The sequence below is a fragment of the Myotis daubentonii genome, chromosome 12 (assembly GCF_963259705.1).
Source record: "Myotis daubentonii chromosome 12, mMyoDau2.1, whole genome shotgun sequence".
NCBI lineage: Eukaryota > Metazoa > Chordata > Mammalia > Chiroptera > Vespertilionidae > Myotis > Myotis daubentonii.
Genome location: NC_081851.1, coordinates 35,222,401 through 35,247,397, shown reverse-complemented (window position 1 = coordinate 35,247,397; position 24,997 = coordinate 35,222,401). Strand labels below are relative to the sequence as shown.

At 54.6% G+C, this 24,997-nt stretch overlaps 1 protein-coding gene across 7 annotated transcripts in view; it reads left to right on the top strand.

The window, feature by feature from the left end:
- Window positions 1-17,996, top strand: part of TET3 (tet methylcytosine dioxygenase 3) — an 86,806-nt gene extending 68,810 nt beyond the window's left edge. For all 7 annotated transcript variants that reach the window (XM_059659393.1, XM_059659392.1, XM_059659394.1 and 4 more), the window contains 7 exons: window positions 1,459-1,552; window positions 2,397-2,605; window positions 4,167-4,317; window positions 6,823-6,912; window positions 7,442-7,579; window positions 9,200-9,536; window positions 10,176-17,996. In XM_059659393.1, the coding sequence (XP_059515376.1) occupies window positions 1,459-1,552; window positions 2,397-2,605; window positions 4,167-4,317; window positions 6,823-6,912; window positions 7,442-7,579; window positions 9,200-9,536; window positions 10,176-11,950 (2,794 nt within the window). In that variant the 3' untranslated portion in view covers window positions 11,951-17,996. The remainder of the gene's footprint in view (window positions 1-1,458; window positions 1,553-2,396; window positions 2,606-4,166; window positions 4,318-6,822; window positions 6,913-7,441; window positions 7,580-9,199; window positions 9,537-10,175) is intronic.
- Window positions 17,997-24,997: the final 7,001 nt, after the last annotated feature.

The window sequence follows — 24,997 nt, the reverse complement described above, 5'->3', positions numbered from 1 at the left end:
TTAGTAAAGGTAATCAATTCTTGATTAAAAATCCTTAGAACAGAAGACCCTTTCAAAGTCAGGAGGTCCTTGTGTCTATCCCAGAGGCAGTGGGCTTCATGCTCAGCGGTGAGTGGTTGGGAGCATTTCCGGAAAAGTCAGGAAATAAGCGAAGATGCCTGCTGGCAGTCGGAAGCTGCCCAGCAGAGGCGAGAGACTGAAATAGAGGCATAAAGCGTGGAAAGCAGGAGGTGGCAAGTGACCACTATTTGCAGGTGATATGATCCTGTACCTGAAACTAAAAAGCTACTAAAAGTAAGACAATTCAGGAAGATGGCTGCTTACATTATTAAGAATAATTAATGTTGCCCTGGCTGGTTTGGCTCAATGGATGGAGTGTCGGCCTGCGGACTGAAGGGTCCTGGGTTCGATTCCGGCCAAGGGCACATGCCTGGGTTGCGGGCTTGGTCCCCAGTGGGGGGCGTGCAGGAGGCAGCCGATCAATGATTCTCTCTTACCATTGATGTTTCTATCTCTTTCTCCCTCTCCTTTCCTCTCTAAAATCAATAAAATATATATATTTTTAAAAAGAATAATTAATGTTTATTGGACTCGTCCCTGGTGCCAGGAACTCGAAAGCACTTTAAGTAACGCGCTCGTGTGGATTACCTCACGTGACGGATTCCCGAGCCCGTGAGGAAGAAGTCACCTCATCTCCATTTTGCAGATGAGGAAACTGAGGCCTGGGGAAGTCCTGTCACTTGGCCACAGTCCCTGCAGCAGGAATGTAGCTGGGCTTCCACTCAAGCCCAGTCTGTCTGACCTGCAAGACTGCGCCTTAAGCAGCATTCCCCCCAGGAAGTTGCGTGGCCCCGAGCAGGTCAGCTCAGCTCCGGGGCCCTGGTTGCATCCCCCCTGAAGGTGCTTTGGTTAACCAGACGGCCTCAGCATCCACGCGTGTGTGCCCGTGTGCGGGGCCAGCAGAAGCGTGTGGGGAGCCAGGCGTGTTTACTGTCCAAGGGCATCGCGGAGCCAGTGTGTCCTTTTCACTCCTCCTGCCTCCGTGGTCCGCATCATGTTCAACTGTCAGCCAGGGGATGTGGAAGGAGCACAACAAGGGTCTCCCCGTTTATTTTCTTTCGATTGTTGAATTTATAAATAGCTCTCGGGGTGACTCGGCTCACAGGGCTGGACACAAAGGCCTGCGCTTGGCCTTTGGCTTGACCACCTTCCTGGAGGCTCGGAGGCCATCACTGGGGGCGTCCTGCTGGCCTTCTCCCTGGACGGAGCTGGGCATGACAGACCAGCAGCCCGGGGAGCCTGGCCATGGCCGCTCTGTCCCCAGAGGCTCTTAGCACACAGTCAGCATTTACACTTTCTCTCTCTCCTCCGTGGCCCCTGCAGTCACTAGGCACCCACGGAGCTCGCCTGCTCTCCTTTGGCTCCTCTGAGCTCTGGTGCTTCTGCCTCCCTCTGCAGGTATGGAGAGAAGGGGAAAGCCATCCGGATCGAGAAGGTCATCTACACGGGGAAGGAGGGGAAGAGCTCCCGCGGCTGCCCCATCGCCAAGTGGGTGAGTGGTGACCCCGCGCCGGCCGCGCCTCACTCTCCAGGGCTGGGTGTGGGGGGGAGGCCGACACGGCCACTGGCCAGGACCTCAGAGCTGGCACCTGGCGCACGGCCGGGGTCCCTTCTTCCAGCCTCAGCTGTTTGTCCTCTTTTTGTGCACATGCCGGCCTGGCACCCTGGGCTGCCTCGGGACCGCTCTAGCCATGGTACTCCACTCATCCCGTCCCCGTGGTCAGGGCTGTAGAGAGAAGAAAAGGGGGAGCTGGAGATGGCGTCTCCCCCAAGCCTGGGCCCGCTGTGGCCGACTCTTTGACTCCCCTGCCCCCTCTGTGTGCCCGGAGCTCCTGGTGTTCCTGTCCCGTCTGGAACGGGCTGGCGAGGCTGGGGCAGGGGCATTTCTACCTTTGGCTGTGGCAAGTGAAGCTGCTCGGAACACGGGTGGCAAGTACCTGTCCGTGTCCCTGCTCTCGGTTCCCAGTCATGGGCGTGGAGTGGACTAGTTCTGTGGGAATTGTCCGTTTAGCTTTTTGAGGTTTCCCACAGCACCGTGGTCCTTGTTTTTTAACCAGAAACATACAGACGTGCAGCATTTTCTCTGCAAGTGTTTTAGGACGACAAAATTCTCAACAGATTTTGCCTTACAGTGTTATCTCTGTATTCCTAAGTCTATGTAAATCATGAATAGCTAAGCTTTTGTAATAATTATTGTTATTACAACGATCTCAGCCTCTGTGGTGGTGACCCCCCAGGACGCTGCCCTAAAGACCTGCCCCCCCAGGTCTGGTTGGCAGAAGGAGGGTGTGTGGCCCACTGTGGTTAACGCCCCTGCCCCGCCCACGCCCCCGCAGGTGATCCGCAGGCACACGCTGGAGGAGAAGCTGCTGTGCCTGGTGCGGCACCGGGCGGGCCACCATTGCCAGAACGCCGTGATCGTCATCCTCATCCTCGCCTGGGAGGGCATCCCCCGCAGCCTGGGGGACACCCTCTACCAGGAGCTCACCGACACCCTCCGGAAGTACGGGAACCCCACCAGCCGGAGATGTGGCCTCAACGACGAGTACGTGGGCAGGGCCCGGGCAGCAGGTGCAGGGGCTCCGGGCAGCCCTGGGGGAAGCCTTGTTCCCTCCAGGGCCCTGTCTGTCCTGCAGAGTGAGGCCTGGGTGGGGAGAGTGCTCACCCACGGGTCCCACCTGGGCTCCGTCCTGGCTGGGGAGGGCCTGTCGACGCGGCTCAGCTCTGCTGTTGTGCCCCGGTCGACTCTGAGTGTAACAGAAAAGTGTGTAAGTGCCCCACTAGTATACATCCATCACATTCACAAAACCTCTCCTTATACTGCAGTGGTTCTCAGCCTTCTGGCCCTTTAAATACAGCTCCTCATGTGGTGACTCAACCATAAAATTATTTTCGTTGCTACTTCATCACTGTAATGTTGCTACTGTTATGAATCGTCATGTAAATATCTGATATGCAGGATGGTCTTAGGCGACCCCTGTGAAAGGGTCGTTCGACCCCCAAAGGGGTCGCGACCCACAGGTTGAGAACCACTGCCTTATCGGGGGGGGGGGTTTCCCCCCCATTTTTTTTAGATTAAGGTATTTTTACTTACAATAAAATTCATTCTTTGAGGTCCACAGCTTGAAGAGTTTTGACAAATGTTTACGGTCATGTAACCATGACCATCGTAAATCAAGATACGGAACAGTTCCGTCGTCCACAAACCCCCCGGGACCCCTTTATCGCAGGCCCTTTCCCCACCCCAGCAGCCGCCAATCTTGTTTCCCGTCCCTATGGGTTTGCAAAGGCAAGAATGTTACACAAATGGGCAGCCTTCTCAGTCTGTCTTCTTCCCTCAGCGCAGCGTTTCCAAACATCACCTGTGGGTGTAGCTCATTCCTTTTCCCTGCTGCATAGTATTCCGCTGCCTGGCCGTACCACCATTCGCCTGTCCATTCCCCCGGTGGAGGAGCATGCGGGTTGTTTCTGGGTTGTATTAGGGCTTGAATTGGAACGTCAGTGTGTGTTTAAAGGCCTGTCGGCAGCTGGGCCTGCAGGGGGTAGGAGTGTTCAAACCCCGTGGTTCCCGCCGTTCCCCTGTCAGCGTGGTCTGTGTTAGAGCTGGTGAGGACCTCGGAGTTCAGACACAGTGTAAACCTGTTGGGTGTTTGACTAGACCAGGGGTGGGCAAACTTTTTGACTCGAGGGCCACAATGGGTTCTTAAACTGGACCGGAGGGCCGGAACAAAAGCATGGATGGAGTGTTTGTGTGAACTAATATAAATTCAAAGTAAACATCATTACATGAAAGGGTACGGTCTTTTTTTTTTTTTTTTAGTTTTATTCATTTCAAACGGGCCGGATCCGGCCCGCGGGCCGTAGTTTGCCCACGGCTGGTCTAGACTCTTCCCACCTCCTCAGACGACCCATGTGCTTCTCCCAACAGCAGGCCCTCAGGAGGGGGAGCCGAGCCGGCTGCAGAGAGGACATTTGGGAAAGGCGTGGAGGGTGGAGAAGGATGTGGGTGCCAGGCCTCCGCAGGGCCTCCCCCCGAGGGAGGAGGAAGATTCTAGAACAACAATAAAACAAGCGTGTCTATGCCTAACACGTGATGTGTGTTGCAGCCGGACCTGTGCTTGCCAAGGCAAAGACCCCAACACCTGCGGTGCCTCCTTCTCCTTCGGCTGCTCCTGGAGCATGTACTTCAACGGCTGCAAATACGCTCGGAGCAAGACCCCTCGCAAGTTCCGCCTCGCAGGGGACAACCCCAAAGAGGTGAGGAGCTCGCGGGAGCGGCAGGGCCTCCACGCACCCGCCCCGCCCCGTCCCCCCCCCCCCCCCGTGTCTCTCATTGTGCAGAGGGGAGGAGGGGTGAGCACACCTCCACGCAGACGAATGGAGAAAGGGAAACTTGCTTTACTTTTTTCACTAACCTTGTCTTGCTGAGAAACAAGATCGAGTGGGAAATGCGCGGAGAGGGGCAGTGAGTGAAAAATTAGGCCTCTCACTTCAAGTGCTTCAGGCTCTTCCGGTTTAAAACCGTCTCTTTAAAGTAAATATTCCAATTTCTCATCAGAATTTGACCCTTTTAAAGGGTCATTACTTCCCTTCATCCTTCCCAGGACCTCTTTCTGGGTCTGGGAGGTGTCGCAGGAAGAGGGCCTCTGTCCTGGGGCCCTTCTCTGGGCAGCGCCCGGCCTGCCGGGGCGTCCCTCGTCCCGCCTGGTGGCTGGGAGGACGTCTCCGTGCAGCGGTCCCGTTTCCTCCTTACTAGGTGCCGGGCCTGCTCCTCGGGCACCGGGCTGGCGTCCACGTGTACGGCCTCCAGGTCTGAGGCCTCCTTCCCGCCCAGTGACAGCGAGACGAGGGCTTGTGGGCCTCCTCTGCTGGCGTGCTCAGGCCGTGGGAGCCAGGGGCACCAGGGCAGGCCACCCACTCGGCCACTTCCCCTTTGTCGCCCACGGGGTGAAGGCTGCCTGAGAGGTGGTCTCCACTCGGAGTTCCAAAGGCAGGCACGGTACAGGCCTGTCGGGGCTCCCTGTCGTTTTCCCTCCAGCGAGGGAGGCAGTCTGGGTCCCTTGGTGGCTCCCAGGCAGCATCCTGACCCCAGCCACGGTGTCCCAGAGCTCTCCCAGCTCCGCGGGCGGGCACTCCCTGGGCACAGTGGTTCTGCCCCACAAATGAACGTCTGTGCTCAGACTTCCAGCTCTGCTTTTCCGCAGTCGAAGGAAGCATTTCCGGATTTAGACCCTCTTATTCCTCCCAGGCTGGCTGTCAGGCTGTTGCGTGAGCTGGTCTCATCGTCCGATGAGACACTGGACTTCTATTTAGGACAGCAGCCCCTCTCCCCGAGGCAGCACCTGCAGTTCCTTCAATGAACGCAGGAGCCCCAAGGCCACCAAGAACTGGGGGTCACCAGGCATGAAAACGCATTGTTTTCAGTTCTCACGGATGCTTCCCCTGTTCCATCAGCTACCATTTCCTGTGCACCTACTAAGTGCTGGGTACTCTGCCCAGCCCCCACAGGCATCTCAGTTAATTTCACGGCGCCCTGATGACCTGGGCACATGACTCCTTTCTCCCCAGCCGAGGCGCATGGCTTGCCCGGGGCCCTGTGGCGGGAATGGTAGTCAGTGTGGAGGCCCAGGCCTGGGTCTCCCCAGAGCCTAGGAGCCTCGCCTGGTGCTGGCGGCAGCCTCTGGGTGGCAGCCAGGGAGGTGCCCCCGGGGATGGCGGCCTCTGGTCTCACTCTTCCATTTCTAAGCCTGTGAACGTGGTCCTCCCTCTTTCTCCTGTTTTCTTCTATGAAAACTCTCCATGCCTTCGCTGGCAACTCTGCGATGTCTGCTAGGAGCTTCCACAGCCCTCCTCGCTACCCTCCGGACACCTGAAACTTCCTGCCACACGTGGCTGGGGGGCTGCTGCTCCATGGAGGGCAGCGCTGTCCGCTGGGACTCTCTCTGATGGTGGAAATGTTCTCCGCTGTCCAGTACAGGAGCCACGTGAAGCTGTTGGGCGTTTGGAATGTGGCTAGTGCAACAGAGGGACTGAATTTATTTAATTTTAATTAAAATTACCTTCTAGCCCTAGCTGGCTTGGCTCAGTGGATAGAGCGTCGGCCTGTGGACTGAAGGGTCCCGAGTTCGATTCTGGTCGAGGGCACGTGCCTGGGTTGCGGGCTCGATCCCCAGTGGGGAGCGTGCAGGAGGCAGCCGATCAAAGATTCTCTCTCATCATTGATGTGTCTATCTCTCTCCCTCTCCCTTCCTCTCTGAAATCAATAAAAATTTATTTAAAAAAATAAAATTACCTTCTATATCAATAGCCGCACGTGGCTTGTGGTGCGGGTGTGGAGGATGGAGCTTTGAAATCTGCCTGTGTGCCTGGCTCAGGACGGGCTCTGGGCCTGGCTGGCTGTGGCGTTTCTAGCACAGACCTGACCACCCTGACCTGTCCGTGATGTGGGGGAGGGACCGCACTCACTGCTCGTGCTCCCACACCACCCCTACCCGAGGGCGTGGGCGCTCGGGAGCAAGCGCCGTCTCTGTGTGGTCCGAGCAGCGCGGGCCGGACAGCAGCTCAGCAGTCAGGACGACCGGCAGCAGCTTTTCCTGCTGAGCTTCAGTGTCTCCGACTTGACAGACACGGCACCAGGCCCCTCGCAGAGGGCGGCACCTTGCTTCCTGTCCTCCCCGTGGAAGCCAGTGGTGGTTGGGGGCGCGGGCTGGCGCCCAGCGCAGGGCGGGCTGCTCTACACGTGTGGTGCCCTTCTCCCCGCAGGAGGAAGTGCTGCGGAAGAGCTTCCAGGACCTGGCCACCGAAGTCGCTCCCCTGTACAAGCGGCTGGCCCCCCAGGCCTACCAGAACCAGGTACGAGTCCTGGGCCTTTCTCCGCCCACATGTCACCCACAGCTCTGCCCAGCTCCCTGGGGTGGGGGCCTGGGGTGAGCTCTCTGTGCTCCTCGCAGGGGAGGCCCAGCCAGAGGTGGAGCGGGGATGCAGTTCTTCGATAAATCAGGCCCCCTTCCCACACCACACTGACTGCATCCCAGGCTGTCTCGCCTGCATCCTGGTCTTTAGCCCCCTCCACCGCCTCCGGTCTGGTGTCTACTGGTGAGGCTTGGTTTCTCCCTCACCCACACCGCACCTCACAAGCAGGGGCCGATGTTATGTGTTTCGAGGGGCACGGAAAGTGCCCCAGGCCAGGTGAGGGACCCTTGAGGTAGCCCAGGAGAAGAATTCCTTCAGGGGCCTCGGCCAGAAACCCGCCGTCCTGCAGCCCAGAGGCGAGGCGACTGAGAGCCTTCCCCTCCCTTCCCCAACACCTGGCCGACGCAGGTCCACAATCCGGGCCGCTCACCGCTGGTCACCTGACAACTCTCCTCGGTCATCCACACAGGTGACCAATGAGGAAATAGCAATCGACTGCCGCCTGGGGCTGAAGGAAGGGCGGCCCTTCTCGGGGGTCACGGCCTGCATGGACTTCTGTGCCCACGCCCACAAGGACCAGCACAACCTGTACAACGGCTGCACGGTGGTAAGGAAGCCGTCCCCCGGCCCATCCTGGGGGGCGGCCGCCCAGTCTCTGCAGGCAGGTGGGCTGACGGAGGGAGGGACCGAGAGATTCTCAGGCTCTGGGTCTGCCTGCCAGACGGCCTGCTCCTGCCCAGCTCCTGAGAAAACCCTCACCAGGTGCGTCAGATGCACGGCCAGGGCTTGCCTTGTTTTCCGTGATCGGGTGGATGCTACAGAATGCAGCCCCTTGGGCACCTGGAGTGTGCAAACACACGTGCGCGCGCGCACACACACACACACACCAGTTAGCTAACGTGTGGTTCCAGGTCTCTGTGAACACTGGGACTGAAATCCAAACACCCTCTCGATTCATTCATTGTGCAAATGCTGACTGTGCCCAGGTACGGCTCCCAAGCCAGGAATAATATGCACAGTCCCTCCCGAGTATGTGACATGCTGTCCGGTAGCGATGAAGACTGTGAGGAAAAGATGCAGGCGGCTATGGGATGAAGTGATAGGTGATATTTTAGAGGCAGAGAGGCCCCTGCAGCCAGAGCATGTGCCCTGACCAGGAACCGTAACCTCCTGGTTCATAGATCAATGATTAACCACTGAGAACACCAGCTGGGCTATACTATTTTTTTTAAATGAAGTTATTGTAGCACTGCATGCAGAACATGATCCTATTACCAGAAGGTGAGTGTGTGCATGCTATATGACCAGAGTTTACAGCGATTACTTTGGGGCAGTGGGACTATGGAAAAAGTTTTTATTTCCTTTTTGCTGGCATGAGTTTCTACAATAAGCATATGTAGTTTTTAATAAAAAGGAAAAGTATTTTAAAAGCAAAAGGTGGCCATGTGTTCAGAGCAAGGAGGATAATGAGGCTGCGAGATCTAGCACAAGGGCAGTAATGCTGGTCGGGAGGGCAAGGCACGTCTCCCAGCTCTGACCCCGCAGCCCTGACCCGGACCCTGCCGGCCATGTGACCCCAGTCCAGTCATCTCATCCCCTCTTGGCATCATTCAGATCACATGAGAAAGTGAATGGACATGCTTTGAAAGCTCTAGAGCAGCAGTCGCCAACCTTTCGGACATCACGGATCACCAGTGGACCATCCGCGGACCACCAGTTGGCGACCGCTGCTCTAGAGCAGTGGTTCTCAACCTTCTGGCCCTTTAAATACAGCTCCTCATGTTGTGACCCAACCATACAATTATTTTCGTTGCTACTTCATCACTGTCATGTTGCTACTGTTACGAATCGTAATGTAAATATCTGATATGCAGGATGGTCTTAGGCGACCCCTGTGAAAGGGTCGTTCAACCGCCAAAGGGGCCGCGACCCACAGGTTGAGAACCGCTGCTCTAGAGCATGCTGTTACTCTGAGCCCAGGCAGATGTGATGCCGTTACTCTGTGAGCCCAGACAGATGTGCTTTGTGGGCAGGCCTCGAGGTAATGGGGAGCGTTAGGGCTGCGTGGCTGCCTGGCGTTGGGGCCGAGCGGCTGCCTGGCGTTGGGGCCGAGCGGCTGCCCGGCGTTGGGGCCGCGTGGGGAAGGGGTGTCACCAGTGGGGCATGCTTGGCCCCTTTGCCCCGTGTGGGGCTCCTCCAGCTCCGTGTCCCCTCTCTGCCGGGGCAGGTCTGCACCCTGACCAAGGAAGACAATCGCTGCGTGGGCAGGATCCCCGAGGACGAGCAGCTGCACGTGCTGCCCCTGTACAAGATGGCCACCACGGACGAGTTCGGCAGCGAGGAGAACCAGAACGCCAAGGTGGGCAGCGGGGCCATCCAGGTGCTCACCGCCTTCCCCCGCGAGGTCCGCCGCCTGCCAGAACCCGCCAAGTCTTGCCGCCAGCGGCAGCTGGAAGCCAGGAAGGCGGCAGCTGAGAAGAAGAAGATTCAGAAGGAGAAGCTGAGCACCCCGGAGAAGATCAAGCAGGAGGCCCTGGAGCTGGCCGGCATCTCCACGGACCCAGGTGTGGGGCGCGGGCACCCTCCGGGGGGGGGGGGGGCGTGGAGCGGGTGCTGTGGGGTGGTGGGCCTGGGCGGCTCCCTCACTGCCCCCTTCCTGCCTCACGATAGAACTGCAGACAGAAAAGTCCTGGCGGCCCACTCTGCCACCTGGACCACCCCGTTATCTTAATTTTGTCAGCGTGGTAGCCACAGCAGCCCCAGGACGCCATACCTGGTAGGAGATACCTGGGGAGCAAGTGCAAGGAGGTCAGCTTACCCTTCGAGAGGAGTGGGTTCCCCTCCAGCTGCTGGCTCCCTCGCTGAGAGTCTGGAGGGGGCCACGGCTTCAGGCACGTGGGCTGCTGTGGGGGCAGCAGGTGGACGGCCCTCCCGCCTCCTGGGCCTGGTCCCTGCCGTGGCCGGCATGAGAGGAGGTGCTTCAGGGAGGACTGGGGTAGCTCGCTGGGCGGGGAGCAGGAAGTGACGCAGAGCGGGCTGTGGGCTCTGTGAGCCGCTTCTCCCACGGCTTCCGCGGGTCTGGGGGCCACGCTGTGCGGCTCCCAGAGCAAGGCCAGCCTCCCTCGTCCGGCCCGACGTGCAGCAGGAACCTCTGGGCAGTGGTCCTAACTGCTCCTTCTCCGTCTTGCCCCCCGTTCTCCCAGGCCTGTCTCTGAAGGGCGGGTTGTCCCAGCAGAGCCTGAAGCCCTCGCTCAAGGTGGAGCCGCAGAACCATTTCAGCTCCTTCAAGTACAGCGGCAACACGGTGGTGGAGAGCTACTCGGTGCTGGGCAGCTGCCGGCCGTCCGACCCCTACAGCATGAGCAGCGTGTACTCCTACCACTCCTACTATGCACAGCCCCGCCTGGCCTCCGTCAATGGCTTCCACTCCAAGTACGCGCTCCCCTCGTTCGGCTACTACGGCTTCCCGTCCGGCAACCCCGTCTTCCCCTCCCAGTTCCTGGGGCCTGGCACCTGGGGGCACGGTGGCAGCAACTGCAGTTTTGAGAAGAAGCCAGACCTCCACGCTCTGCACAACAGCCTGAGCCCGGCCTACGGTGGTGCTGAGTTTGCCGAGCTGCCCGGCCAGGCTGTTCCCACGGACACCCGCCACCCCACTCCTCACCACCAGCAGCCTGCTTATCCAGGCCCCAAGGAGTACCTGCTTCCCAAGGCCCCCCAGCTCCACCCGGTGTCCAGGGACCCCTCGCCCTTTGCACAGAGCTCCAACTGCTACAACAGATCCATCAAGCAAGAGCCAGTAGACCCGCTGGTCCCGGCCGACTCCGTACCCAGAGACCCTGGTAAGATGGGCAAAACCCCTTTGCCCGAGGCATCTCAGAACGGCGGGCCCAATCACCTATGGGGACAGTACTCAGGAGGCCCAAGCATGTCCCCCAAGAGGACTAACAGCGTCGGTGGCAGCTGGGGCGTGTTCCCTCCCGGGGAGAGCCCCGCCGTCGTCCCCGAGAAGCTCGGTTCTTTTGGGGCTGGCTGCCTGGCTTCTTCTCACTTCCCGGAGGGCCAGTGGGGGCTGTTCCCGGGGGAGGGGCAGCAGCTCGCCCCCCAGCCCGGAGGACATCTGCGAGGCAAACCGTGGAGCCCCTGCAAGTTTGGGAACGGCACCTCGGCCCTGGCTGGGCCCAGCCTGACTGAGAAGCCGTGGGGAGTGGGGGCAGGGGACTTCAACTCCGCCCTGAAAGGCGGTCCTGGCTTCCAGGACAAGCTGTGGAGCCCCCTGAAAGGGGAGGAGGGGCGGATCCCCACCCCGGGGGCCGGCCCGCTGGACAAGGCCTGGCCGTCCTTCGGCATGCCCCTGGGCTCCGGCGAGAAGCTGTTCGGGGCCCTGAAGTCTGAGGAGAAGCTGTGGGACCCCTTCAGCCTGGAGGAGGGGCCCGCCGAGGAGCCCCCCAACAAGGGGGCGGCGAAGGAGGAGAAGGGCCCCGCGGACGAGGACGAGGAGGAGCTGTGGTCCGACAGCGAGCACAACTTCCTGGACGAGAACATCGGCGGCGTGGCCGTGGCCCCCGCGCACGGCTCCATCCTCATCGAGTGCGCCCGCCGGGAGCTGCACGCCACCACGCCCCTGAAGAAGCCCAACCGCTGCCACCCCACCCGCATCTCGCTGGTCTTCTACCAGCACAAGAACCTCAACCAGCCCAACCACGGGCTGGCCCTCTGGGAGGCCAAGATGAAGCAGCTGGCGGAGAGGGCGCGGGCGCGGCAGGAGGAGGCCGCCCGGCTGGGCCTGGGCCAGCAGGAGGCCAAGCTCTACGGGAAGAAGCGCAAGTGGGGGGGTGCCGTGGTCACCGAGCCCCAGCTTAAGGAGAAGGGGGCCGTGCCCACCCGGCAGGCGCTGGCCGTGCCCACAGACTCCGCGGTCACCGTCTCCTCCTACGCCTACACGAAGGTCACCGGTCCCTACAGCCGCTGGATCTAGGCGCCCGGTGCCAGCGTACCTCAGCGTCGGGCCCCGCCCGAGCTGCCTCTGTGGTGCTTTCGCCCTCACACCTGGGGGCGGGTTGGGGGTGCAGAAGTCTTCTTATCTATATATACATATATAGATATGCATATATATGTATTTATGGTCCAAACCTCAGAACTGACCCGCCCCTCCCTCCCCCACCTCCCCAGCACTTTGAAGAAGAAGCTACGGCTGTCGGGTGATTTTTTCGTGATCTTAATATTTATATCTCCACATTGGCTTTTCCCCCCTTATTGGGGGGCTTTTATTTTCTCTTGTTTTTAAAACTCTATCCTTGTATATCACAATAATGGAAAGAAAGTTTATAGTGTCCTTTCACAAAGGAGTAGTTTTAAATTCCATTTAAAATGTGTATTTATTGGATTTTTTAAAAACGACAATAGTAATGGTAAAGGATGGTCAGGGACGGCCAGACGTGCTCATTCCTGCCCAGGCTTCTGGGCCCAGCAAGCCTGGCCCCGTGGGAGCCGACGAGGCTCTCCGCCGCCCGCCCCTCAGGAGTCAAGTGCAGAGTGTCGCTACCCGGTCCGCCCCTCGGACAGACCCGCCTTCCCGCAGGGGAGGGAGCCCTCAGGACGGCTCCTATCCGCTCCGGGAGGATGGGAGCATCTGTACAAAAACATCTGGGGTCCCCCTTCCAGGCACCCGCTTGGAGTTGGGGGGCAGGACGGGTGCACCCCTGGCCAGGCACCTGAGAGGCTGGCGGAGGTTCCCCCAGAAACCAGGTTGGAAGTGGACGGCTGCCAGCCCGCTAGTCACCACACTGAACCCTCTCTGTCCGTTACCACGTCACAGGATGTCACGGCTCCCCAGGCAGCACCTCGCCATGGCGCTGGCCTCCAGGCCCTTCGGAGCCTCTTGCACCAAGTCAGAAAGCCAGTGAATGGTCCCCGTCCGAAGGAATGTGTCTTATTGGCCATGTCTAAAAAACGCCCCAAAGTCCGTGCTGACCCCGAAAAAGGGCTACTGTATCTTTAAAAGCAAGAAGTTGAACCCAAGCTGTGAAAAGCCAGCATTGCCCCGTGCGCGGTGCTGAGCCTGGTGCTGTAGTATCTGCTGGGACGTCCGTGGCTCTGGGGGCAGGTCGGATCCTGCCGGAGCTCGGAGCTCGGAGCTCGGCACGCCAGTGTGACAGCAGTTAACGCATCTCTCCTCATTCCTGGATTTTCACGTCGGATCATGGTGCATGCCTCACCCCCGAGCCCGCCCCCCCCCCCCATGCTATCATTTGGGGAGTGGGCCTACACTTAACGATTTTTAAACGCAAGAGTCAAACGTTTTCAACTGGTAGCTATGATTTTCCTCCCTAATTGGTGCCATCTCTCTATTCAGTCGTTTTCTCCTTTCCTTCCTCCCCTCTCCACCCACTTTGACACCCTCGTTCGAGAAAATTCTGGTGCATTCGTTCAGTTCTTTGAAATGAGAATGTGGTGCTTAATTCCCCCAACATGGTTGAGAGAGAGGTTGGGCCTGGCAGGTGGAAGCAACCTCCGTGGACAGCAGGTCCCGCTTGTTGATTGCCGGGGCTGCCTGTGGTAGTGGCTGCAGCTGTGTCCGTGTGGATGCGTGGTGAGCGGAGGCTCTGTGAGGACCCGAGGGGAAGGTGGCCACACGGCGAGTGGCAGCCGAGCCCCCGAGAGAAACAGCAGGTATCCGTTGAGCAGTTTTATTCAGATGTGGGTGTCACAATCAGATGTTGGTGCTAGAGGCAAGTTCCTGAGCTTCCAGGTGCCTTGTGTGAGCGCTGAGAGCCGCCCGTTGGGTTTACGGTCACTGTTCCGGGAGTGCTGGCCAAGGGAGGGCCGCTGTCACGTCCTGAGCATTTATGTGGTCTGGTTTTAACTGTAAATAGGGAAAGATTTTTTTAAGCACTTTTGCCTAGATTTAAACAGCAACTTGAAAAGAAAAAGTATGTTTTAACATGTAATTGTGGGAGAAACTTGTAAATAGTAGCTGAATATTTAACGTGCTTTGTCTATCCTTCACTTTTACCATATTCTGTAAAGTTGCATTTATTTTACAGGACAAAAAAAAATGAAATATTATTGCTTTTGAAATAAATACCCAAGAGCTTATCAGGATTTAGAATTATTCAGAACTCAGATTTATAGGAAAAAAAAAACCTCTGACCTTCGGTTGGACAAGCGAAAGGAAGCAGAGTGTTGAACGAGCATGCTGATTTCCTAGTTTTGAGGAGACGTGGGGCCCTTTAAATGCTGTTTTGCTTATCGCGTCAGTACTTTTATGCAGGTCTCGTTTGACTCCGTGCGTAGGTAGATACGGGGGTGCCTTGAAAACTTCATTTTAAACGATCTTAAGCAAGAAATACAATATTTTACGAAACGTTTTGGAGAATGTGACCGCCGGTGTGGCCCGGGAAAGCCCGGGTCGGCTGTTGGTTTGGAAGGTCCCGAGTGAACCCAGGTGATTCTGATCCTTAGCATGTGTGAGTCTTCCCGATGCGTGTTCACTAGACCCCCCCCCTCGCCACCCTTTGGTAGCAAAGCCATTCGCTGAAAAGAGAATCCAGTACAAGCTCAAAGCATGTGATGTCTGTGCCCCGCCCCCGCCCCCAGCTCACACAGCCTTCGGTGCATCAATTTCTAGGTGAGCAAACAAAACAGGCTGCGCAGCGGTGAGTCGAGAGGCAGCCTCCATTGGACGTCCCCATCCCCTGAGAAAGGTGTTTCAGAAATTAGGTGGTGCTTGTGGCCATGCTCAAGCCCATGCTGATTTGTACACACTACATGTATAACCTACCTCAAGTCTCAGTCATTGAAATTAGCATGCTTTAGACGTATATTTAAAAAGGAACTATGCACAGCTCTTTATTCCCCCCGCCCCTGCTGCTGAAGGTTTCTGAAAGAGAAAAATCAAATTTTTATTTTTTACTGGCACTGTCATTTTTTTAAGTCCTAAAGATGATGAACCAGACATTTGTATCATGAAAAGAAAAATAAAGCCATTGCAACTAAAGAACCTAACAGCATGACCAAGTTCTAAGAGTAATATTATAGCAACAGACAATGATGGAGTCTTCTAGTCACACCCGCCCCCCCCCCCCCAGTGTGCCCCGTCCACAGACGCCATCCACACGCAGCGCTGACCATGGGTTCCTCTTGTTTCCCCCCTCCCTTTTGTGTGCAAGGGACGTGCTTGCAAAGTTCTGTGCTAAGAGATTTTTAACATGAAAATTGCTTCGCGGCAGGTTCTCACAAAATAACTGGTGCTAGCTCAAGAAACCATTATCCGGCCATTGGAAATCTTGACTGAAGGTGTGTCATGGGTTTTGAGGTGTTCTGTTTCTGTTGTTGTTGGATTTGGGGTTGTTGTTTTTTTTTTTTTTTGGTAGGGCCTCGGTTTCTGCTTTGCCTTCCCGCCGAGATGACAGTGGCGTGCGTGGAAAGAGGTCATACCTGCCCCTTCTTGGTCCTTCCACCGGCCTCTCTGGGACACCGTCGTGTGCAGAGCAGGGGGTCTTCGGCGTGCTAGCGCAAGGGAAGAAGTAGCAGGGCTTAATCGTTTTGTACTCGGCAGCAGTAGGTGTGTGAGGACGGCGGGTGATGAGTCGTCGGTAGCCTGATCTCATGGCGCAAAATCCCGCCAGACTCGGTGACCGTGACCCACCGCCGGATCTCCGACCCAGGCCAAGCCGGTGGGAAATTAGAACGACACCCCTGATGTGCCTCAACCAATCTCTCTCCTTTTGTTACTGAAGTTGTGCTTTATGGCCTAGGAAGCATTTTTATGAATTGAAATAGTCTCAGTAAAATGGTGCTATGGTGTTTTAATGTGACTGTCCCTGATCCTGACCTGCTGAGGTGCTATCACGGTTCTGAAACCACAACCAACCAAAAACGAGGTGGGCTCCAGTCTCCCGTGGCTTCTTTTCCCCTCCCTGTTTTGGTGCTGTCTCCTTAGACCTCTGTTGACCGTGCTACCACCTGCTCTGAGCAGTATTTCTGTTTTGTTTCATTGTTCTTCCCTTGGTGGCCAAACACGGAAAGGCAAGTCGCAAAGGCAGCTCGCTCCCTGGCTGCGGAGGGGGGCGGCCTGCCTGGCTTGGCTGGTGCTCTAGTTCCAATTCTGTCTTCTCAGGCCTAAAGAGAGAGGAAGGGCTTCGTTTCTTTTTTCTTTCTCCCCCCACCTCCCCCCCCAGGAAGGGGACTCGGGTTTTCTGCCTCTTCCAACATGGCAGGCATTCTCATAGCCAAGGACACAGGTTCTCCCGCAGCCCAGGGTGCCGCGGAGACCTCTCTCAGAGTCCCCAGGTGCTGTGCACGCCACGGCGGACAGAGGGTCTCCTTCCTCCCCTGGCGTTGGCCAGGCCGTGGTGGGCAGGCCTCCTTCCTTGGCTCCTCATAGCCTCTGCCCAGTGTCGCTTCTGCCTCTCACCGGCCACCCCTCGTGTTCAGACGGACGGAAGGAGCTTTCTTTGCTCACTCGATGCCACTGAGGCTGCTTTTTAGTTGGTGCTATTCTACATTTCCTCTTGGGTCCACAGAAGTTGATGTTTTTTAAAAACTCAACAGGAAGCTCCATTTTGTGTCATCCACTGTCACAATAATTTTTTTTTAAATACCTCAAAAACAGGACAGCGTGACGGCGTTGGTAACGTAGATTCCGTGAGGGTCCGATACCTGCAGCTTGTCCATTTGGTGATGTGCTTGACCTTGAAGAACCTGGGGTCGTTTTCCATCCTTCAGCAGTTAAAACGGCCGAGCGCCTAAAGGAAGGAGCATGGTTGGCTTTAGTTCATTTTCTTCTTCGGTTCTGCTTTTCAGTAAAATGTGAATTTCCTGTGCCCATCTCATGGAGCTTTCTCTGTCATCGTTGCCGTCATCTGAAATGACTCCCTCACACCCTAGTTTGATTCGCCAGCTGCATCGACAGTAGTACACGGCCAATTGCAACATAACCCTGGACCAAAATGAACACCTTTTGAGGTGCGTGCCCCCAGCATAGGTTATCCAGTCCCACACCCACGCCTGCAAAGTGTTTCCCTGCGTGCGAGGCCCTGTCTCGGCGCTCCCGGCCCTTTCTCCCGCACAGCTGCCGGCAAGAGCGACGCCGTAGGCTTCTCCCTGAGTAGAGACCGCAGCACAGACGTAATGCAAAGTCTAACGTTGCTTTAGCCTAAGAATTAGTGAGTGATTTGGCCTACTTCCTCATTTGCTTCTCTTCTGGTATCAGGGATGCTTTGTGTAGCGGTATCATTTGCGCGCTCTCTCTCTCCTCATCTTGACTACCCATCATTCAGGGATAACTTGTCACTCTTCACACGGGGAATTAAAAAATACTATTTGGCTCATTTGAACATCCAAATTTTCTTGGTCCCAACGCTTGTTTTCTTTTCGAGGGGAAAAAGGAGGAGAAAAACAGGAGTGACGTTGTTTCTTTCTCATGTACTCCAGCTTAAAAAGAAGCGAGGCCAGGCCCTATTGTGGCCATATACACGCATTAGGTTTCGTCGAGAGCCCCTCTAGCTTTTTGATGTGTTTTATTTCTTCTCTCTTTGAATTCCTGTTTGGTTACTTGGCTTCCAATGGAGGTGAACTTAACAACCATACTTGAATATTCCGTCTTGACTTTGTAACTGTGGCTACTTGAAATGAAGTTTATCTGGGGTTGATGGATGAATGGTAGATTTTTGCAATGTCTCAAGGCAATAGGATGTGTATTATTAAACTGTAGATATTCTTAGTACAGTAAATTTATGCTGATAATTTTATTTTGTATAATTTTTACCTTTTTTGTTAATATTTTTCCTCCCACTTTATTGGTTTGCCTCCTGAGCTCCCCCTCCTTACCCTCTCTTCTCCCCCAGTGTTTCAGTAAATTTAATTTAGGGTGCCTAGAAATTGCAAGTATGTATCCTTTTTTGATTTGTATTTTATTATAATTTACACAAACGTCTGGGTTTGTGAACTGTATTACTCCTGGTATCTTTAAAATATTGTGGGTGTTTTAATAAATTTTATATTTATTTTTTGCACTCAAATTCCGTGTGGGTTCTTCATTTCCCCCCCTCTCTCCCCCCTTGAAGCAGGCCCCGATTGGGGTGTTTACGGCTCACTCTGATCCCACCCTCAGGCTGTCGGTTGGTAGGGGGTGAAAACAGCACCAGGTGTTAGACTAGGGGGATCAGACGGGACCTGGGTTCAGCAACTTCCACACTGGAGTTCTGGCTAAGAAAGAATTCAGAACCAAGACTCAAACAATAAGAAAAGGTTTATTTAGAAAGTCACAGGGATAGAAGAAGTGGGCGGTAGAAGGAATAGGCTCAGGAAGCAAAAGAAGGCCCCTTGGAGCTTAGGAGAGAGAAGGGTGAAGGTAAGCTGCCTGCGAGAGGGAAGAGGCTCCAGTGGGCGGGAGCACAGGGCTTTTAAGGGAGGGACCTGAGGGGAGGTCCTAGGGGAGGATCAATAGAATATTCCTCAGCTTTCCAGGAGTGTCCTATCAGGGCATGGTCACCACTGATGGGTCAGTGCCAGGCAGGGGGTCCTGAGGTCAGCCATGGCCCAGCTTGTCTGGTTTTGCAGCTTTTCTGGTCCTGGAGCTGAAATACACCTGAGGCCTAGATGTAGTATTTGAAGCAGGTCAGAACCTCATTGTCCTGGGGGCTTAATGCTTAAACGCTATTCTCTGGCCCCCTTTTTTGTTCCCCCTCCAAGGGGGTGTAACCTGCATGACGAGAAACATGCCAGGGGAGGAGAGGTCAGGGGAGGATCCGAACCGTGCGACCAGCGACATGGAAGGTCAGGGGTCTGCACTGCATGACCAGTGATATGCTGGGGGAGGAACAGTTACCCTGGGCGAGGTTCTTGTTTTCCCTGTTGCCAGGCACCCGGGGCTTTCCGCCCTGGTGACTTTCTATACCTGGCCCGTCACCCTTGCTCTGATCTTGTCTCACGGCCTTCCACGGGTTGTAGATGTACAGATGCAGCCCTCTCGAACAGCAGTGACTGAGCCTGTCCTTGTCCCCTTCTGCCGCCTGCAAAAAGTAATGTCTCAAAGCTGTCAACTGTTAAAACTGGCCATAGCTGGGGAACAGATTTTTTTTTCTTCCTCATGTGTGTCTTTTTTGTTTTCCCTTTTCTTTCTTCCTTTTATCATTCAACTTGGAGAGCAACACTCCCCCCACCCCACCCCCATTCAAGTTGTTCACTTCTGATGTTATGTTTGCTAAGGGATCCCCGATCCGGCTCCCGTCTGAGGGCCTGGACCCCATGGCTAGAAGGGAGGGCCGCCGATGGGGCCCAGGTTCTTCTGCCCTTGGGGCAAGGAGCTTTCCCACAAGGCCTCAGGCTCCGGGCTGCCTCTGTTCATTCAGATTGTCCGTTCTGGGGGCTGGTCCTGAAAAGGGAGTCGTCATCAAGGAAAGCGAAAGAGACAAGGCCACTTGGGAGGGGAGACTGTCCCCTCCTGCTGGAAACATCTGTTTGAAACAGATCCATCGTCTCCCAGCCCAGCTCCCAGCCGCCCATAAAGACCTCAGCATTCTTTCTAGTTGATGCCAATATCCTGTTAGGCCACTGGACAGGAGAGCGCCTCCCTGGGGGCATGGGGGTGAAAACCCCTCGGGGCGCCAGCTGGCAGGCTGGGAGGCTGTCACCCCCACTTTGTTTCCCTTCCCATAGAACCGCTGGAAGTGCCTGGGCACCCATGGCTGCCCGGGATCCTCACTCACGTTCGCGTGTTTTACAAAAGTGGGATCACACTTTCCACGTGACATCTTTGAGTTGAAAGAGCCCTAGTCCTGCCCCCTTCCCCAGCCCCTGTTGTGTCGGCCCCATTCCCAGGGCCTGAGGCGCGTGAGGACCAGGACCATCCTGCTTCTGCAGGGGCTGACTCGCTCCTGGGTCACTATAAATATGCTTTCATCTCTCCTTATACAGATTCCATGTTAGCTATAGAAAAAATAGAGGTCTGAAGTTTTACAATTTTTTCTGAAATCCCACCACAAGAGAGCCACATATTGGTTGTAAACGTTTTCTTAAAGTATACATATAACCATATGTGTACATACACTTTTAAATGGAATAATGCTTTGTTGTAATCTTCTTTCACTTAATACATCTTTAAGTACCAGTGACACAGAACTGCATCTTTCTGGAGTTGCCTACCATTTCACAGGATATGGGAGCATTAAGTCACCCACAATATGATTGAATTCTGAATCCCCACCTGCTGCAATTACAAGTTGAACCCATCTAACTCAGCCTCCATCTAAGTCCCACCCACTGACCTTCTTCCTGCTCTGGGAAGCAAACCAGTTACCCTCTGCCACACGACCACACCCTTAATTCCCTGAACCTGTGACATCGCTCCAGACCCTGTCCTCCGCTCCCCCCCTCCGCACCCCCCCCCCCGTCCCCACATTCCCCCATCTTGAACACCTAGAGCATTCTTATCTCAGGGTTTCTAGAAATGAACACTGTTCCAGATGGGATCTGGCTGTCCAAAGCCAAGAATAGAGACACCAAGGTTTAACCTTTTAAAATATATTTGTATTGATTTCAGAGAGGAAGGGAGAGAAACATCAATGATGAGAGCGAATCATTGATTGGCTGCCTCCTGCACCGCCCCCCCCCCCCCCCGCTGGGGATCAAGCCCACAACCCAGGCATGTGCCCTTGACTGGAATCGAACCTGGACCCTTCAATATGCAGGCCGACGCTCTACCCACTGAGCCAAACTGGCTAGGGCCAAGGTTTAACTTTTTAAGCCGCTGAGTGGCTCAGTGGAATGGACAGAGCTCCCTTACTTCCCAAGTGTGATGTGAGATGAGCCATTTCATCTCCCAATGTCATTTTCTTTGTCTATAAAGCAGACTAATGATACCACATAAGATTGGCATGATGATCAAAAAGCAACTGTAGGAAAAGTTCAGGCATTCGGGACATGGCAGGTAATGAAGCTATCGTAGTTACTCATAACATATACAAAACTTTAGGGCCCTGAAGTGTCCAAGACTAGTCATAAACCATAGTGACCTCTTATGTGAGCTCCTGCCAAGCCAGGTCCCCCACCCCAGCCTTTATGCAATTCATCTTGTTTTGTTTTTAATTTTTTATTGTTTAAAGTATTACATATAGTATTACATACGTCTCCTTTTTCCCCCATTGACCTCTCCCCGGCCACCCCCACCCCCAGTCATCTTGTTTTTAATTCTACACACAGCATTTGCAATTTAGCCATCTTAAATGCACTGATTAACTCATCCTCTCTCCTATTTTGAATCTTAATTTTTCTCAGTATTGTTTTTCCCTACGCAGCTACCCACACTTGCTCAACAACCTTATTTTGCTGATGCTCTTATAGGCTTTTTAAAAATATATATTTTATTGATTTTTTTACAGAGAGGAAGGGAGAGGGATAGAGAGCTAGAAACATCAATGAGAGAGAAACATCGATCAGCTGCCTCCTGCACACCCCCTACTGGGGATGTGCCCGCAACCCAGGTACATGCCCTTGACTAGAATCGAACCTGGGACCCTTCAGTCTGCAAGCCGACGCTCTATCCACTGAGCCAAACCAGGTAGGGCTCTTATAGGCTTCTTAACCTCAGAGAGCTGTCAGTCATCTTTGGCTCCCAGGTACTCTGAAAATAATAGGCATTCACCATTCTGTAAGAGGATATGAATCCTTTCAAACCCCCAAGTCGTGGTTCTGCTGAAAATATGTCAACACATATAACCCAGGGCACATTCCATCGGAGACACAAGAGGACCACATACAGAGAGCACCACCAAAGGTCAAAATCTAGGCCCTTCCATCCCCATTCCCTCCTACCTCCCGAAGCCTTGGCAGAAGCCAGCTCTACTTGCCCGAGAAGCCCAGCCCCAGGCCCAGGGAGCCTCCCTGCTTCCTTTCCCTGCACTTCAAACATCTGCCTGTATTTTCACCTTTTTTCTTCACACACACTGACCCTTACTCCTCTGGGCTAACTGCGCCCACCCCCATGTTTTCTCTTGGTTCGCACCCTTTGCTTCTCCGCTGGAACGGGCTTCATCCACTATTCGTTTCCTGCAGCCCCTTCCCCTCACCGCACTTCAGGTGCCCCTCCCGATCCTGCTCTGTCCTCATGCCCATCACCTTCCTCACTCCTTCCTCTCGCTACCACATTTCTGCAGGTGTAGACAACCTCCTGGCTTCGACGTCCATACCACTCGCTTACCCGGACCCTTGTCCCTCCAGAAAGAGCTGTCTTCCCGGCCAAGGAACCTGTCCTCACTGACCCCTCAGAGCCTTGACTCTGTGGACCCCTGAAACCCTCCGCTCCGCGGCTGTACCAGCAGCAGCATTCCATCGTCCCAGGCCCTGACGCCCTCTGCCCCCTCATGGCCGCTTTGTGCATTCCGGTCCTTTAATACAGATGCCCCAAGAGAGTCAGCCCAACCCTTGCCATGGATCTATAGGCTTTCCCTCAGAGGCCTTGCTCAGTCTCCAGGCCTCAACCATGACCCCAAAGCTGATGATTTCCAAAACCGTGCCTAGCGCTGAGTTCAGGCTGCTAGACAGCTCTGGGTAACTATCTGGCAGGGCCAAAGCCTTAACACACCTGAAACTGACGTCTCAACTCTGCCAGGTTTCCCTCTGACTGTTGACAGCCTCATCATTCTCCTGGTCATATCCTGACACCTGCCGAGTCTGGATTCTACCCCTCAATGTCTTCAATATTCCTTCCTTGGCACTGTGATTAGCAGCCCACACTGCATTTCCACAGGCTGTGCTCTATGCAAGTCTGGAGGCACCATTCATACAGCCCACCACGTGGGCTTTGGCCATGGGCCCTGACCCCGCCCATGAGCAGGCACAGGCTGAAAGAAGACTATGGTCCTCGAAAGCTGGGGGCCTGAGGCAGAGGCCGCTCAGACTGGTCTAAACATGAGACCTTTCGCCCTGGCTGGTGTGGCTCAGTGGACAGAGCGTCGGCCTGCAGACTGAAAGGTCCCAGGTTCGATTCCGGTCAAGGGCACATGCCCGGGTTGTGGGCTCGATCCCCAGTGTGGGACGTGCAAGAGGCAGCTGATCAATGATTCTCATCATTGATGTTTCTATCTCTCCCTCTCCTTTCCTCTCTGAAATGAATAAAAATATATTTAAAATACTTTCTCTCATCAACAATTAAAAACAAATAAATAAATTAAATTAAATAAACATGCGACCTTTCACACGGTTTGATGCCCGGTCAAGGCACATGCTTGGATTGTGGGGCTCAATCCCCAGGAGGGGGCGTGCAGGAGGCAGCCGATCAATGATTCTCTCTCATCATTGATGTTTCTATCTCTCTCTCCCTCTCCCCTCTTCTCTGAAATCAATAAAAATATATGTTTAAAATGAGACCTTTCAGAAAAATTAAGTGACTTGCCGAGGACCATTCAGCTAACGGCAGAACCCACATTCACACCTGGGTGTGTCTGACACCAAAGCCTACACCCTGTCCAAACATCCCCCGGGTTCTCTGCATTTTAAGAGCCATGTGGACACACATTGTCCTCACTAGCAGGAATCTACCCACAAGCAGAGCTTAGGGCACGGCGGGCAGCCTGGAGGGCTGCAGACACAGAGGCACTGGTTGCAACAAGGGGGGAGGACTTGTGCTCTTTGGAGCTTTCTCAACAGGCATAGATATTTGAAGGCTGTAGTTCCCCATTTGCTCTCCCTCCACCTCACCAAAACCAATGTCTCCTTACCCAGGTCATCTTCCTGCAAACCAGACAGGATGGTACTATTTCCCTGGAACACTCCTCAGGGCTCCCCTAGGGGGAAGCGCTCAGGATAAGGTGCGGGCCGGCCCCAGCTCAGACCTCTAGTACCACTGCCGGCTGCTGGTGCCTTTCTCTGATTATCTCAACGCCCCACCCCCCACCCCACCCCCTCCGTGGCTTCTCAAATATGAAGTGGCTTTCCAGCCAATGGTAGTGCAAGTAATGCCACCAAGAACTCACTCCTTTTAAAGCCCACTAAAATATTCACATAAACTATAAAGCAACTCCAAATAAATGATCAATAAGAACAAAGAGAGCAACAAGGTTTTACTCAAGGAAGCATGAATAAACAGGAAGCCAAGTCATCTGACACGGCAGAGCATCTTTTCCTGAACAACGAACATTAAGAATTCAAAGACTAGCAATGAGTCCTTTTTAAGCAATAGGAGGAGACACAGTGATTGCAATCTATTTTCAAGAAGATCAAAAGGAACACGTCACCTGCTCAGCAAAGATGAGATTGCTAGATAACAGACCAAGTAGCACCTATGCCAAAAGTACAACTGAGGTGCAGAGAACAGAATCACCAAAGCCCGTCAGGAAACAGCTATTGAACAGGAAACACTATTTAGGGAGCTGCACGAGGCCATGAAAGACCATGACACTAAGCACTGCAATGCCTCTTGAGAATTCCCAACAAAGGACACAGAATAAATGGTTCTGGATCAGTAACCAAAGCCAGTGGGGGGAGGGGGAGGAGAGGGGGAGGGGGAGGGAGAGGAAGGGGAAGGGGAAAGGGAGGGGAGGGGAAGGAGGGGGGAAGATGTTCTGACTGAGGTCAGAAGAGAACTGACACCTCCAGGCATTGCAGACCGTGGTTCACTCCGTGAAGAAGTGTGAGTCCTGGAAATAAGTGATCCGCCTGATGAGCTGGGGAAGCATTTCTGAAAAGACATCTGGACTCTCCAGCCATGTCCCCATTTGGAATCCTGAGCAAACGCTGCAGCCCCACGGCCCACAGGTCTCAGATGCACTCGCTCCACAACCAGCACCGAGCGCCTTGCTCTCCGCTGATGCTGCTCTGGGTGCAGGGAGCAGGCCCAGACGTCAGGCCGTACAGCGCAGGAGCCACGCGAAAAGTCCGCTGGTTGTTTTCATTATCCTTATGTGCTGGCAACTCTAAGCAATATCACTGCTACCGGAATACATGAAATAAATACGATGGTACAAAAAAGGGAAAGTGAATTAACACATTTTTTGTTTTTAAATTAATAAACTTTATTTTAGAA